This window comes from Rhodnius prolixus, unplaced genomic scaffold, assembly GCF_049639745.1.
Source record: "Rhodnius prolixus isolate KJV_2025 unplaced genomic scaffold, Rpr scaffold_5, whole genome shotgun sequence".
In the NCBI taxonomy this organism is placed as follows: Eukaryota; Metazoa; Arthropoda; class Insecta; order Hemiptera; family Reduviidae; genus Rhodnius; species Rhodnius prolixus.
Window position 1 is genome coordinate 4,399,629 of NW_027411624.1, and position 16,529 is coordinate 4,416,157.

The window sequence follows — 16,529 nt, forward strand, 5'->3', positions numbered from 1 at the left end:
GGAGCTACATTTTAATTGTTTTTTTTTTTTTTTGAAACCAATTCAGTTTTACAATACTCACGTATCCTTGGGTCGAACCACGAGGTAGTCTTTGTTTGGTGGTTAATAAAATAAATTTCTCCTTCTGCGGTGGTCGCCTGTTCCCAACCGTCAGGCAATGGTCCTAGACCTGTGGACGCCGCTCCACTGGTGCCGGAATTGCTACCACTTCCACTTCCTGCACTTCCGTTCTTACCTGGCACACACACACATACACTCGTACAACTATAGTTTCCTGAAAATTTTGTTTGTTTTTTTGCTTTTATCTAAGAAAAAAAAGAAAAAAGTTTTCTTAATATCATCCTATAAAAGAAGAAGAAGATTGATTTCGCAATTCTCTGGATATAGGAAAGATGATGAACTGTGGGCCTTCAAAATTACAGGCCATTGACCACTTTAAAAGAAATGGAAATTAATGAATTTCCCAAGATTTCGATCACCAACATATAAAAGGAAAGCTCCGGGATACAATCGCTTTACGATAAAAACATTTTTCTTTAATTTTCCAACAAATGTACCTGCAATTTGTACCTTGAGGGAAGGTGAAAGATGAGCCGTCTAGTCCCGGACATTGTGGGTTAGGGGAACATTACACCTCATTTTGTCGCGATGTATCTCTTAAATAAGTGGAGATATTGATGCAGTCTCCGGCTGTGAAGTTTCTAGAGGTGATTAAAGCAAACATAAAAGTTACTTTTTATTAATCGAAGCGTCTAAGGGAAAGGTGAAACGTAGAGATGCAGGATCTTGCATTAGCGCGCTAGTTGTTATGCTTGAAAGGTTATTCTTATAAATATTTAAATACGCAATTTCTCTTTAAATTATTTTTTTTTTCCTAATAATATTCACAAGCATTAAAAGTATATAAGATTATATATTCTTTTGTACACACTTCCTTTTCTTTGTTTTAAATAAACTTTTGTTTAATTAGCCTAAATTTTCCCTTTTCTTTTATAATATTAAAAGAGAGATTGTGAAAATCGAATTGAATTGAATTGAAAATTTAAAGAAAAGATAGTGTAGTGAAAAAAAGAGTCTATTGGAGAGAGGAGCAATTTTCCAAGTACTTATTGTGTCTCCCTTTGCAACACTTCGCCCAGATTAAATTTGTCTGAGAAATCTCAGAATCTGGTAAGACTTATCTTCGCTAAAAAGCGGTAATACCCAGCATCTTGGTACGACCAACCGCAGTTATTAAGGGAGAAACCCCTAACTCAGTTTTTACAGCTCTTCATTCTTTGTACTTGAGTCAATCTTCCTGGAGGATTTCCTCTGTTAAGGAGGGGGAGATGCAGTGACTAGCCAAAGCCAGATTATTGTCCTCCTCATTTCCTGTCATGCCAAAATATAATGGAAACGTTAATTAATTTTGTACTCTGGGCATTGAGTTTATTATTGGTTCTAAATTAATTTTGAACTGGTAAAAAATGAAGTCAGCACTTAATAACTTCCTTGATTACTTCCTGATTCCAGCATTCCTTTCTGTGATCAAACTGGACTCATCTTCCAACTGAGGTTTAGAACGGCTGAACTAATAAATTAGTGTTAAATTTTAGAGAGAAGACCACAAGGGATTAATGAAAGAACAATAATGGCGCAGTGACGTTACTTTGATGGTCCCAGAGATGGTCCGGTCCAGCCATCCTGGAACTGGAGTCTGGTTACAGGATTGGAAAAAGAGAAGATGTTGGGTCCCATTTTCACCACTTGAAGATATAATGAGGTAAATATATAATTGTTATAGATTTTATGGCGTTTTTTTCCCCAGGTAATTGTCATAGTTAATTGCTCTACACTTGTTGAATGATCAAGCTGGAACCATCTTACAACAAGATTCCTTGGACTTCATGTTGTGGAAATTTGAGATAACCTACTCGTTAACCTAATAAAACCATGCGAAAGAGGTCGGAGCTTAAAACCCTACAGCAAACTTGGGATGAAATAGTACAAAGAGAACATCTACTTATCTTTGATTTTATCTATTGTAGCATGCATGTTAACTGCTGCATCCCAAACCATGTTCACGACTTCTATCGTTTCCGTTTGGCAATACCTTTCTGACCGAGTGACTCGGTGAGGAAGGTTACATGGTGAGTTTGGGGGTTATTCAAAATGTTAATGAATCATTATATATACAAATGTTTTACAATTCATTATCTTTTTCAATAACACACATTCACACTAAGTAACCTCCCTTAGACAGTCAGCACGTGTAGTGCAAGACGGTGAAGTAAGTGAAGTCGAAATTTCTACACCAAACTGATTAATCGATCTCTGATACAATAAATGTGCATGCTGCGACAGGATAAGGATAAAATCAAAGATACTGCAAATCTAATAAGATTTTTGTCTATCAGCTCATTTCTCACGTATTGTTAACCATGTTGTTGAAGCGCTTTATTTAACTTCTTGAACCCTCCCTTCCAACTTAAATAATTGTATTACTCAGGTTAGTTTACACTATGAGTAAGTTTCAAGCCTGTAACTTTGTTTTTTCTTTCTTCTGGGTGGTACTAATTCTTTGGCACAAGTTTGTATATCAAAGGAATTTAAAGACTGGAACCAAACCATTTGTAACCGTTATTCAATAACTCATGTCAGGGATTTTAGAATTTTTTGTTTTGTTTTGATTTGTTCCGTTTTCTTCTTAATTTTTTGCTCTTCTAATCTGAAAATAAATATGCCGAGTTACCATTTCTTTGTAGACTGAAAAAATAATTTCATTTCTGACTGTTATTTATTTTTATTTTATTTACTTGCCAAAGAAAACATTAATAGGAAGGCGGGAGAGAGGGCCACGTCTAGTGGAGATGGCCAAAAATAATACGGGGCCGGCCGACTGTATAATGTGGGGCAGTTCCAACTAATTCTTACTGTTTATCTAACATATATACATGGTAATTAAAATAAAATATTTACTAACTTTATTTAATGGTTTCTAAATAATATTTATTATTATTAGGATTCCATTATTCTCTAACCGCCATCTTTTTTTACTACCTCTTCTCGAAATGGTAAAGTGAAATCCCGGAATCCCTCAACGGAAGACTTTCATTTTTCTTTAAAATTAGTATGGTATGCTCGCATCTTTATTCGCCACTTTATTTGAAGTATTTTTCCTAGTTCCGTTTAGAGAGAACCTAAGGAAATAAGGCTACATTTCTTAGTGTTTGGTAACTGTACAGGCCTGCACTCATTACTTGTACGCCGTTCTCTGTTCTTGAGAAGCGCAGTAGTAAATCAGCCTTTGGTTTCTAATCTCTCCCACTCTTTAATGGAGATTGAAGCGATGTAAGTGGTGAATCAGAGAAGAAAAGTCTCCTCAGGACAGATGACTTCGTATAAGTACTTTTTTATTACCTTAGAATAAATAATGTGACTCAGTTTTCAATTTCTGTGACTAAAAATTTACAAAAAAAAAAATACGAAAATTGCTGATAATGTAATGATCTTTTACTTAACGCAGGTCACTGAATCCAGAGAAACTACAAACGGGGCGTGCGTATTCCTGGTCAAAAACTAGAATTCCAAATTAAGAAGAAACTCTGTTACCCACAGTGTACATTGACGACCACAGGTTGCTGAAAGATTTGGAGGTAAGTCTGCCATTAAACATGTGTTTGCAAGAGAGTTTCAATAACGGATGTAGATCGATGGAACCACTTTGAGTGTTTCTTCTGGTTTTACGTTTCTGTAAAATTTATCGTTTCTAGCGATTTAACGTTTTTGAATTTATTCTCTCTATGTTGCCAAACTACTGCCGCAGTTCCGATTACAAATTCAACATGCGAGTCTCATTAAAATTGAAATCCCTTCTTGAAATAACCCTTAAACCAATTTTTTCGGAGATAAAAAAAAAAGTTTCAAATAAAATTTATGGGTGCACTAATAGTTTTTGGAAGTTAAAGAACATCTTTGGAGTCACGATCGAGGAAATCGCGAAAAACTGAAAGGAATCGCATCAGTAAAAGAAAAATCTCCCTTCCATCAGACATAACTTTCATCAACATCCATAAATTAAAAACTTGAATTTCCCAAAGTCTCACAGTTTTAATGACAAAAGCGAAAAATAATAAAACACGAGATACCAAGTTTAAGCTTTATTTTGGTTCTGTTTTCTTTAGTCGAACGGCCAAATAATAATTATAAAAAAAAAATACAACGAGATCTCAACTAATTTTCTTGGTTATTTATGTATTTAGGGATGTAGCTATTTACAGTGTTTCACAGACCGAGGCAATCTAATCTGTCTGTTCATATAATGAGGTTATTAAGGTAAAAACTTATAGTTAAATATTCAGTTACTATGAATAGAAATAGCATCATTATTATTTTGGGAAAATATGCGTAGTTAATCCAGAAAAGCTAGTTAATTATGGAAACATATTTGAATAGATTTATCTAAGTTGTTCATCTAGTTGGATTTTCTCTGTTTAGAGTTCTCTATTATAGCGGAGGTATTTTCGAATCTTTCATTATCTTCAAAGCCAGATGGAAAATATATTCTACTTCTTTGTTTCCTATTATCCGCTGAAAGTGGAAATGTTACCATGACGAATTGCAAATCTGAGTTTTCCCAGGTAAAATGAATTCAGAATATCTCAAAAAACGCGAAAAGATGGAATGGGAATGTCAGACAGGGATTGGGAGTAACGGAAATGATGGAGCAGAGTATAGGAAAGAAAATATAAAAGTGTTACGGACATCTTAGAAGGATGCCTACTGTAGATGGCCAGAGAGATGGTTAGAGAACGGATCCCCCCAGCGGGATAGAAGAACACCGCCAAGAAAATGGAAAGAGGTGATGCTGCCTGTGGTAGGATCTGGAACTTTGGGGAGATGATTTGACCTGAACGGCAACCCAAAGTTGGTAAAATTGCCGCGATTGAGTAAGAGATCTGGGCCGTTCGAGATCAGACTGCAGCCTAACTATTTCGAAAACAAAAAGACTTAGAAAGTTTCAAGCTGAATATTCCGTTAAGATTAGCAAGGAACCAAAGGATGATCTTTATTCAGAGAGACTTCCAATGAACATACACTTTAATACATTTTTAAAGAACTATTACAAATATTTGGCGATTTTAGAAAATAAATAAACGCAAAACTACACTGAAAAATGATTAATAAAATACATGCTAGGCATAAAATAAAATAAAATTAAGTGAACTAACCTTGATGTGGTTGAGGTGACGTAGAATGGCCAGGAGAACTTGCTGCAGCATTCAGCAAATCTGAAGCTCTTTGTTGTACTACTGCATTCGCTTTTCGTGGATCTTCCCACGTTGTGGTCTGTGTGATGTGGCTGTAAAGAAACAAGTGAATAAGAAGGAGTCTAGAAATAGTTCTTTTAGAGCAACATTATTGTTGGGTTGTGATTTTGCTATTATTCACTATTTACATGTTTACAATTGCAATTGTCCTGTGAGACTTAGCGCCGTTGTTAGGGTAACCTGATGAAGCGATCCACCGCGTCGGAACTTCTACATAGAAGCCAGGTGCAAAGTTATTGAGAGGTCACATGGCCAACGACGTTGTGGCTCACGTGGAGGATAGTCTGGATAGGGGATATAGATATGGCTTTTGCGATTAAGGTGTGCTTTGGTTGGGTGTTGATAAGAAACTAAAGAAGCGAGATTAAACTAAAAGGTAGGAGCTAGCAAGATCATTGTCGGAGAGTTCAGTTTGAAGCGTAACAGGTCCCGAGGCCCTACGGCTCCCTGAAATGAGGAAAATAAAATAAAAAACTGTGCGACGGCTTCACTTCTTTTTTAACGAGCATAAATTATTATTAATAAATAGTGCTGGAGAGAAACGATACATTATAGATCTACATAAGTGCTGTAACCATCCGAAGTTAACAGTAGATCCGTTGGATCCGTTTTCGAGAAAATGCACCCAAAAGGATCGATTAATGAAACAAGAATGTACAAAATCGATTAAAGTGAAGTGGCATGTACTGATGGCTGGATGTGTTCAAAAGCTTTATCACCAGTACCCATGGTAGCATCAGTTCAAAAGATTAGGGTATGAAAAAGTTAAAATAGTAGATTAAAAAAAAAAAGCAAAAATCGTAAAAATACAAAGCAGATATACTAACCGATGCAAAAATGTGCCCTTGACAATTTGTTTGTGAATATTTAACGAATTGATTAACATCTACTATCGACAGTTATATAACAACGGAAAATAATACTAACTATCCGTTATTCATTAGGTGAATAATTTATATTGCATAATGTATGATGTAATAACGATTGAATAAATATGTAATTATATATTTATTGAGAGTTAGAAACACTTGTTTAGCTATAAAAAGGGCAACTTGGCACTAAAGATATTAGTGAGCGTAGATTTTCATAAATAGATTGACGAATTTAAAATCTAATTTTTACGGAACTTTAGTTTCTTAATAGTAAATAACTGGAGTTCCATAAATGTGATCGATCATTTAAGATGGCTAACGAATAAATAATGATTAGATTCATTTAGGACATTTTTAAATTTGTCGGGTCTATCTGAATATCACGACCCGTCATCCAGTTTCTCTTTTTCATCGAACTCTTCTTGGTGATATTTCGATTTATCGTAAAAATATCTCTTTCCTCCTCAAGATGTACCCTTTTTTTTTACGTGATTGTCGTCGTTCGTTCCAAAACCTCACGTTCGGATCGACAATCAAGAGCAAATCTAGTTGATCTAATTTTCTCTTAACTACACAATTCACTGTTGTCTCAGAGGATAATTATCTAAATTGAATTTTTTTATTACGAATATTCAAAATTTTTGACAAATGTTTTTTGATCTATCATTTTTTAATATTAAATATACATTTTTCTTGACCAGTAGCGGTTAGGGAATAAAGTTGAATGTAGCATGCTGGCCATAAGGGTCGCCATTGGATTAGAGTTGAAATCAGCCAGCGAACTCTATCACTTACTACTAATCCAGCGAAGTACCAGTACAAACTTAGACTGAAAGCCTAACTTTACTGCCAAAAGACATCATAAAAAGAAAAAACAAAATGTGAGGAGAAGTAATTAAAAAGCTCCTGGCTGCAATAAGAGGAGTTGTGCATCTTCTCGTCGTGACTTCGGTTCCTCCCGAACAGTGTCCCTACTGTAAATTCACTATGAAGCGTATAGATTTTTTTGTTCACTTCATCTTAAAATATATTTTAGCAAAAAAAAAAAGAATACATTATCACAAAAGTATTAAAAGCTTTGAAAGTAATTTCATGTAAATTCTGATAAATTGTTTTAACTGAGAATTTAGATAAACAACCTTGTTATTATTGGCTGTTAAGTGAAGACCGATAGTTCTCCTAGTTGTAATAACTCTTTTAACTCTTAGCTTTTTCTAGTAATACATTTTCCTTATCACATTGTTAATCTAATTTAGGTTTTCCCAACGATAAAGTCGGAGTGAGAAAAATAAAGAAAAAACAGCTAAGTTAAGTTTAACATAGTTTTTTCTCCTGCTTAAAGTATTAACTTACAAATTTTGGTCAAACATGGTATTCGCTAAGTTTCACCTGATTACTGCAGTCACTACAATATGTCAACAAAAATGCTTTTAGAAGGAAGGTCCTCCCTGAAACTCCCTAAAACCAATTATCCTTGAAGAATTAACCCTTCTCGTCCCTCTAAAACTCGGTAATTAAGTTTAATTCACTTTATTCTCATTAATATTACGTGATGGAGAGCTAAAGGTAATTTTTACATGCGTGACGTAGGTGATTTTTTTGTTTAGCATACAGAGGTGTTTGTTATGTTCCTTTGGGATAAGTCAGTACTTCGAGAATGGTTGAAAGATAAAGTTGTAAGGGTGCTTACACCAAATTTTTTACATTGCTTTTTGAATTAATTACTTTTATGAAGTTCTATCGTTTCTAGCCGAGATTAGTTCAATAAAATGAATATATAAACGTTGTAATTAGTATTTATTTATTGTGTTATTGGTCTTGTTTGCACATTAACCGTCTTCCTTTATTAGGGCTGGAAAAAAAAACCCAACATATTGGTTGGTATTCACAGTTACTGTCGGCTTCCGATTGGAATTGGCCAAAGAATGTTAATTATTTGTTACCCTTCTTGCCATAAGTTAAAATGACGCCAACTTTTATGGCACTATATTTAAAATCAATTGCAATGACAATAAAGTTACGGTAATGTTTAGTTAGAATAGTTACCATAGTAGCCGACAGAGTGCTATGTGTGATAATAAAAAAATACTGTTACATACCAAACTAGATGACTCACATCTTGGTGTAACCTTGGTAACGGTTCAAAAACAAATCTTTTATCATATTTTTTTGATTGATTACAGTTTTGTCTACTTTTATTTCTACTTTTATGTTTATTGTAAAAATTGTGATGTGACGACTGTACCTGTTGTTATTGTTAATATTTTTAATGTTTACCTAATTAATTTAAAAAAAAAAAAAAAATGAAAACATTAATTTTTGCGTTGTTTACAACAATGTTTACTGTTTTTTTTAATTCTTTACGTAATATTTTTGGGTAATAAATTCTACGTAAAATACACACACACACACAAACGACTTTTCCTTTTAACTTACAACTAGTAACAGAAACTGTGGCGACCGGTCTTCTATTTTTGGGTTTTCTGCGGGCAGTACACTTCTTGAGGTCTTTTGAGGCCAAAAATATGACTTTCATTTACTCCCAGTCATTAATAAATCTCTAATTTACTTCAAATGTTTAGCATTTGATTCTAAGGACAGATAATGGGCGTAGGTAGCGATTACGTAGGACTGTGAAAAGAAAAATGATTTATTACTCTACAGACCCGTAAAGGAAAGTGGACTAGCCACTTCCTTAGGGGCGTCCCTGCGGGTATCCCAGCCAAACATTACTTTCACACAAACAGCTTTTATTGGTCATTTAAAATTGCCCATATTTTAGCTAAAATTGCAGCTTTAGTTTTGATTATGGGCTTTACGAATAGATGAAGCATGAACGTTTAAGGATTAGACCAGAAGCTGATGCTTTTCGCAGCCTTCTGCATTTGCGCAGTTTTTCATTTCAGTTGTGACTAATCTTTCGGTTTTGGCTACATCTGCGAGTTGCCAGGGAATCGATTCATTCACTAATCAATTCGAACTAAAAAAAAAAATCTATTAAATGCTCTGTTACTTTCCATTGAGAAAATTCGTTGCATCAAACACGTACTAGCCTACCATGGGTGCATTAGCGTGTAATCTTTATTTACTAGTGAATTTTCAAATTAATTTAAATGCAAGGGATATGGTCAGATGGAAAATGAAAATTAGTTATTATTGGATGCTATTATTTTGTGTTGCCTTTTCTTATAAATTTTGTCACGATCGCACCACTTCTTCTAATTAGTTGTAAGAGTAAGTAAAAACTTTAAATATTGAAAAGTTCAAACTTAGAATTAAGTGTGAACTTCAGTGAGTTGTTGAGCCGAGATGGAAATTCTGTTCACAATGCTTTGGATAATACCCATTAAAGTCATTTTCTGTGAAAAAGTCACTAGATCACCTTGATATTTTACTGAAAAAACACAATAAAACAATTGTATATATATTTGTATATTTAAAATATCTAATCTGCTACTTCTTGTGAGTTGTAGAATGTTTTAAAATGTCTCGGAGACACAATGTGAAGTGATGATTGTGTTGAAAGATTTTTGAATTAATTTGAGACTTACTGTCTAAAATTTTCGGAGTTGGTAATCAATGGGAAGTGATCAGAGCAATGTATCACGCAGGCATTTTGAGATGATCCAATCTGCCTCTGATGGAATACAACTTTTCTCCATACTTTTTGGAATTGATCCCTTCCCCTGACAACTAATTGGTTCATCATAATTGTCTATTAAAAACTGCAGAATACAATTAGTGCCCGTAAGGGGAAGGAATGATTAGCTTTACTGGGGTCAGAACGCAAAGATTCAGTTCCCATGCGGGCACAAAAACGCCACCAGCTCTTAGTCCGGTGATGCGCAGAAAAAGGCTCCAGGCGCCAATGACCTCGGATTCTGAGGCGCCTTAAATTAAAAATAAACAAAGAAAAGAAATTACGTTTAATACAAGCTATTTATATATTTATTATTTCTCTATCAGTATTTCTAAATTTAACTACTCCTGAGAAAAGGGAGTGTTGTCAAGAAATAAAAGTCCTAAAAGAAGTAGTGGGAGTACAGAGTAGGAGCCGGCGACAAAACATAAAACTACCACAAGGAGTTCACGACACGTTAGAGACAACACCCACCTCAAGATAGCAGCACCAGTAATAGTTAGAGAAGTAGTGGTGGGTGTAAGATAGCCAGAGGGCGCCACTATCTCTCAAGGCTCCTCAGTGACTGACTGTAACAGTCACCAAACCTTAATGTCGTAGCACCGCCTAGAATGCTGACAAAATTAACACCCCGCTGGCCGCCGCGCTCGCCGAGGCCACCAGGAACTCCGAAGATAAATGAGAGACAGTGGCCGGTTGCTCACTAGGAGTGATGGTCCTACATTGTGGTCAGCAATCAGACTTCCTGTATGTTCTACGCAGACTCAGGTCTGGGAGACTCACGCGCTCGCACCCTCACGCACTTCCTCACATCCGCCAATCCATTCACCCTCAACAATTACGAACATTTCTTTCCTTAGTACTTTCCTCCTAAGAGGGCTCTTCCTGGGCAAGTTCCTTGTTTAAAACTTAATGGAAAACATCTTAGATAATGGTTATCCATAAACCTGGTCAACTTCACTTTTACCCTCGTAGCTACCGTCCTACCAAACAAGACTATCCCCAGAACTTCCACAGGCAAGGTCAGGAAAACGCATTCGATACTAATCAGCTCTGTGGTATTTGTACCACCTGAAGGAGTACAACTTTCCTCCTAGACCTCTTGGAATTGATTCAATCCCCTTATAACTAATTGTTTCGTCATATTGTCAATTAAAAACTCCAGGAATGTAATAAGTGTTGGTACTTCCAAATGAATATATATTGTATTCATATCAGTGCAAGTAATAAATTTAGCTTCTAAGATATTTATTTGTAATGATTAACTGTGAATATACCTAAATTAAATAGATCAATATTTTTACAGTCACATCGGGTTATAAGAGAGAGGAACTATTAGGTTATTGGACTCAGATCCGGGTTGAAGTCCAGCTTGCATCGATTCGGAGGCTGGCAGTGAACAGGAAAAACTTCTGGCCTTTCAATACAAAAGTGAATTTAAGATATTGGCGTACCATTATTAAAACCTAAAAAAAAGTAAGTCTTTTTGATTGCTTTTTGGTGTTTATTTTTTTATTAAATTAATGGTAAACAAATTTTCAAAATAAGTATTCGAGGTGCCCTAAATCAAAAGTTACTTTATTAAACGCAAACTCTGATTACGCCGTGCTTTATCAGAATCTCTCAACATTGTGAAATCGTAACTTGTTCTAATTCTTCAAATCACAGTAAAAAAAAAACTGCCCTATTTTCTCAAATTTTACTCTTTTTGGGGAAGGTATAGTGCGCTGCGAATATCCTAGATCTGTGTTCCTCGCATTAGGCTATTCTCTAAAGCATTTCCTCCAAAACGGGATATTGGAGAAATCCTAGAATCTGAGATGGTTCTCAGGAAGATGGTCCTTTTCCAACTTATCTGTACGTCCTAACCTCTGCCATCACCTAGGTGATCCTCTCCTTCTTACTAGGTCCAGTACCGCAACCTCTAGATAGCTTCGTAATACTCTTCCTGACAAAGCATACCCAGAGGTTTCAGTTCAAGAATTCCCCCCAGTGAAGGTGTTTTCAGATGTTCTGTAATGAGGTCAGTCATCAGAATAATCTTGAGTTTCCAACTTAGTTTTAATTTTCTCCTCTGATCGGGTATAATGACCGACTTTTTACTTTAAGAGGATTAAAGGACAACATCCGATCCCTTTTATTCCTTCTTTCCTGGATTACTCCTCCCCTCAGAGCTCCTCTAATATTAAAGAGTTTATTAATGTTTTGGGTGCATTATTCCTTTTTATGATTGTAGATTATATAAAAGAAATTGCATTAAAATTTCCAAAAAAAAAAAAACACTTTCAAATTGTTGCGATTTTTAAATTTTTAGGTTGTGCACATGTTGTTTTTCATACTGAGCTCAAAAAACTTGTTATTGTAAATGAAAACTCGAATTTAAAAAACTTGAGCACGATCCGAATACTTGTTCTGGCAAGAAAGAGAAAGTAAATAAGGCTGAATGGAGACTTTATAAGGGATTGTGTGGTATTCTTAAATCTATTTTCTTTCCCAACTAAACTAGCCACCACCTACTTCTAATTCGCTCCCACTCTTCTGATTATATTGCTACCAATAGAGTTGCTCTCAAGTGTTGATGATTTACAGGCAAATGTTGGCAACAAACACTGGGGCGGATGTTTTTCCCAACAAGATGTGTTTCTGTTTTGCTCACGTCATCTCCTCCTGTTCATTCTGATACTCACACGTTCGCAACTCGTGGCGATTTTTTTTTTTTTTTCAGTTCACTAAAAGCAAAGTACGCTATAAAATACAGATTGTGAAGGGGAATTTCAGCCCCTGCAAAAAAGAAAAAAACAAGGAGAATCATCTCTCTCTCTCTCTCTCTCTCTTAAGAGTCATTGTAATTTGAAGTTGAGTGACTGCGGCACCAGCAGGGCAAGTATTTTGATACATAGTGAGCTCCTTTCTTGAACAATATATTGGACTATTTTCCCTTGCCAGTGGTCGGAAGAGTCTTGCCGTTTTCGACAAAAGGCGGTTAAACTTCCAGAATACAGGGGACTGCTTGAGAAAAATCTATTACGGGCTAATTCAGTGAAGTGCTCTGCTAGATACCTGGACATGTCACTCTAGGAACCAGGTGATAAAAGGATTAGAGAAATCTAAGGGAGCTGTTCTCTTGAGGAAATGCTTGGGGGCTTACTTAAGTTTTATTCTGCCGATGCCCTAGGCTCCTCTGAGGGGGTAGTGCTCAAAAGAAGAAATTAGGCACTCCTTAAGAAATAACAATATCTAGCACATCCTAAAAATAGCAATGGCTCAAGCTAGCTTTGCAAATATCTCTGTTTGCCCGTTTCTGTCTCGGGATTGAAGCGGAAAAGCCCCATCAGTTTTCAATGTTTTTTGTAATTACTTTCACTTTTCCATTGATCAAATTATGCCAGTAAAACGTCTAACTGGGCTTTCCACAAATAGCTGAATTTATTCCCTCAGACGTTTCATCTAATCTTGAATCTGATTTTGCAGTATTCACAATAAGGGCCATCCTTCTCCACGTCTCCAGAACACCATTCATCAAACCTTCCGACGGATTCAACTTGTTGAAATCTCTTGTCGTTGAAGGGTTCTCGCCAAACGCAGCATTTCTGCCTCACTTTTTTAGAGGACGTAAACAATAGTGAAATAACAGTTCTGTCATGATGTCAAGGATACCAACTTCAGTAATGAAAGAATTCATTAATCTTTTATTAATTCTCTGTCTCTAACCTTCTAGTCCTTCGTAATTTATGACTACAAGCAGGAAGTTGTTAAGTAAATGTAAAGACCTACTTACACCATCCGTAGGCGCACAAATAAACCCAACATGAGAGTGTCCAATAGTGACGGATGGTCCAGGACTTTCTGTAGTGTGTTTGCATCCTTCGTGACTCAAAAAACGAAAAATCGCCCGGAAGTACCTTTATCTTGTGATCAAAAAACCGAAGAGAAAAATTATGAAAATGATTGTTTAAGGCTAAGAGGAAATTAGTGGACGTAGAAATAGTATAACGAGGAAAGAGAGAGTAGTATAAACATGCTAATTACGAATAAATTAATATATAATCTCTGGACGCAAACTGTAAGTACGCGCGCGTTCAAAACAGAGAATAGATTGAATAATGAAGGAGAGCCGAAGGACTGCGGCCGGCCTATATGTGTGGACTAGACAGGAAGGTAGCATGAGACGGCCTTGGAGGTTAGAAAGCGTGGGCTATAACCACCACATATCCACGCAAAACACATTTAGCAATCAGTATGAGTGCATACATTTCCAGGACTATTTCAACTAGCGGTAGAAAGGACCTAGATGTTAAGGACATCCAAAGAGGAAAGGACACAGTAACCTTCCTCGTCTTCAGTGATGGTACGGATAGCCGAGAGTGACGACAGCAGCAGATTATGCAATCAAGTTCCCACACAATCTGTTCGCGCAATCCAATTGGCCAAGTCTCGGGAGCATCTCAACTTTCTTTCACTCTACACACTGTCTAGGGTGTTGATCTTCACGCCCATTTGTTCCACTTCATTAGATTCTCAATGATTAGGTTGTATTTCAAGGACAGTTCCTCCGGTATAAATATATAGTAGATCACAAATCTGCGGTCATCATATTTTAAAATAATAAGGTTTAGAATGGAATTAAAGTTGAATGCGAAGTTTATCATTACTACGACAATATCATCATCTTATTGCTTGAACGTAATCTAGTTATTCTTATTTAAGAGCAGGTTGGGCTAGCCCAGCATCTTCTTCATCAGCGTCACAAATTACCAACTTGCCTTCTTGAATCTATGAAGCGAAAAACTTCCCGCAATACCTGGTATCCTCAGATATTCTAGCATTCACAGTCTTTACAGTGACTTCATTTCTTTTCGTGGTAACACCTCCCAGGTACCTGGACTACTTCAATGTTGTGATCTCCGAATTGTATTGCTTCTCGTTTAGATGTATTCCTGTAGTCTACATATATTTAGCTCCAACTTCATGTAGCTCTCTATGAATCTTGATATAAATTAACTCTTTCTATGAATTTTTAAAAGCTTCCTAAGAAGTGCCGCCTGCGATCGGGCCGAAAGAAACATCTTAAGCGAACGCCAAATATTGGCTGAATCTGTTATAAATGGTTCCTCCAGGTTTTGGTTCCCATAGCGTCAAATACCCTTTTCCAGGGAACGGATAGTAAAAATATGGGGAAAGAGGATCTCTTTGTCTTAATTCCCTTGATATAGGGAAACCATTGGATACAGAACCCAAGGAAATTCACCGAGTACCCGAACTAAGACAAATTGATTTTCTTGGGGAAATGATTCAAATAAAAGTGATTCATTTTTTGTAAATAAACTTCCTTCCGGTTTGAAAGGATTTCGGCTACATTCTTTGTGCCAAAAAAAAAATAACTAGTTTTAACTTTCTGAGAGTTTTTACTTTTTCAGATATTTTGCTCGCAAAACCGCAAATAAATTTTTTCGCATTAAAAAAATCTTAAATCATTTATTTGCGCTGAAAACTAAATTCGAAAAACTTACACGACCGCAATACTTCCCTCTTTCTTGGAGGTAAAGAAATGTATATCTTGCAGCTAACTAACGCTTAGTAAAAACTCAATGTTCAAAGGAAACTTTAGGAGAATGTTTTTATAATATTTTGTACAGATTTTTTCCTTACTTTTTTTCCGTTAGGGCAAGCTAAAGAGTAAGAAAATAAAACTGTTATCTCAAGAACACGGCCACACCCAAGAAGTAATACGTGACTTCCGTTTCATAGGCAGGAAGTACTTGATTTGTGTGTGTAAGTGTGTTTGAGAGTTTCAGTAAAATAAATGTTTTTAAAGTAGACACACTCAGTAGTTAGTTTGGTTTGTTAAAAGTGTTTTGTGGTAGAAGCGCCGTTGTGCGCGAGATCCGGAGGTGTGGGCCTTGTAGACGGACCAACTCCACAGACTGACTGAGTAAGAGAGGGGGTACGGAGAGTGACGAGGGAGTTGGGCCAGCACGTGGGCACAGCAGCACATTGCTCAGTTAAGTGATTACTGGGATGATGTGGCCGAGAAGGGGTGTGAGGAGGGACGAACATGAACACAGCCTGGCTGTCGGCCCTAACAAACCCACCTCGCAGACTTACCGTCTTATTTATAAACTACTAGAGTAGTTGTAACTATCTTTACCTCCACGACTAATACTAAGCGCCAACTACTCCAGTAGAGTAAACGCCGTCCTTGTTAGGTTTGAAAAAAAAGTTTTCTTTAGATCGAGAGTGAGACCCTCAGAGGGTTGTTGCACTTAGACCAAAATTAGAACCATTACCAATGGGCTAATCCCTATCCCTGAAGGGCTATTGTCGAGTATTGTTCATGGTGTGGACCTTTTCTTTTACTTCTTAATACTTTAAAACTCCCTTTAAAGCTTGAAAGCTAGGCTGGTTTTATTTGAAAAAGTTTCCGCCATTCAGGTGTGCACCGCGCAAGAGAAACGTGATCTATATCACTACATCCCATCGTGGGTACAATTAGGTGAATTGAAAACTGTAATCGATGTCTCCATGTCATAAGTTTCGATTATCAGTGCACCCCTTTTTTTCCTATTTCTGGCCAGTTTTTTCAGATTTCCAATCATCAGAAAATGATTCATCGATAAGTATTTAAGGATTCTTTATGGTTTGGTCATACGTAATATTTCAATAAAGTAGGCATTGTATTTTATAAGAGCGGGCGCGATAATTTAAGTG

At 36.3% G+C, this 16,529-nt stretch overlaps 2 protein-coding genes across 13 annotated transcripts in view; one reads left to right on the plus strand and one right to left on the minus strand.

Moving 5' to 3' along the window:
* yki (Transcriptional coactivator yki) overlaps nucleotides 1-16,529 on the minus strand; it is a 63,570-nt gene that overhangs the window by 17,405 nt on the left and 29,636 nt on the right. For 2 of the 4 annotated variants that reach the window (XM_074135758.1, XM_074135757.1), the window contains exons 2-3: nucleotides 5,211-5,341; nucleotides 62-235 (exon numbers count right to left, since the gene is read on the minus strand). In XM_074135758.1, coding sequence (XP_073991859.1) covers nucleotides 62-235; nucleotides 5,211-5,341 — 305 coding nt within the window. The remainder of the gene's footprint in view (nucleotides 1-61; nucleotides 236-5,210; nucleotides 5,342-16,529) is intronic. The other 2 variants (XM_074135760.1, XM_074135759.1) reach the window with 1 other exon arrangement.
* Nucleotides 1-16,529, plus strand: part of ACOX1 (acyl-CoA oxidase 1) — a 73,974-nt gene that overhangs the window by 13,360 nt on the left and 44,085 nt on the right. For 8 of the 9 annotated variants that reach the window (XM_074135750.1, XM_074135749.1, XM_074135747.1 and 5 more), the window contains 3 exons: nucleotides 1,596-1,762; nucleotides 3,506-3,635; nucleotides 11,128-11,297. The gene's annotated coding sequence lies outside the window, so the exon portion shown is untranslated. The remainder of the gene's footprint in view (nucleotides 1-1,595; nucleotides 1,763-3,505; nucleotides 3,636-11,127; nucleotides 11,298-16,529) is intronic. The other variant, XM_074135748.1, reaches the window with a different exon arrangement.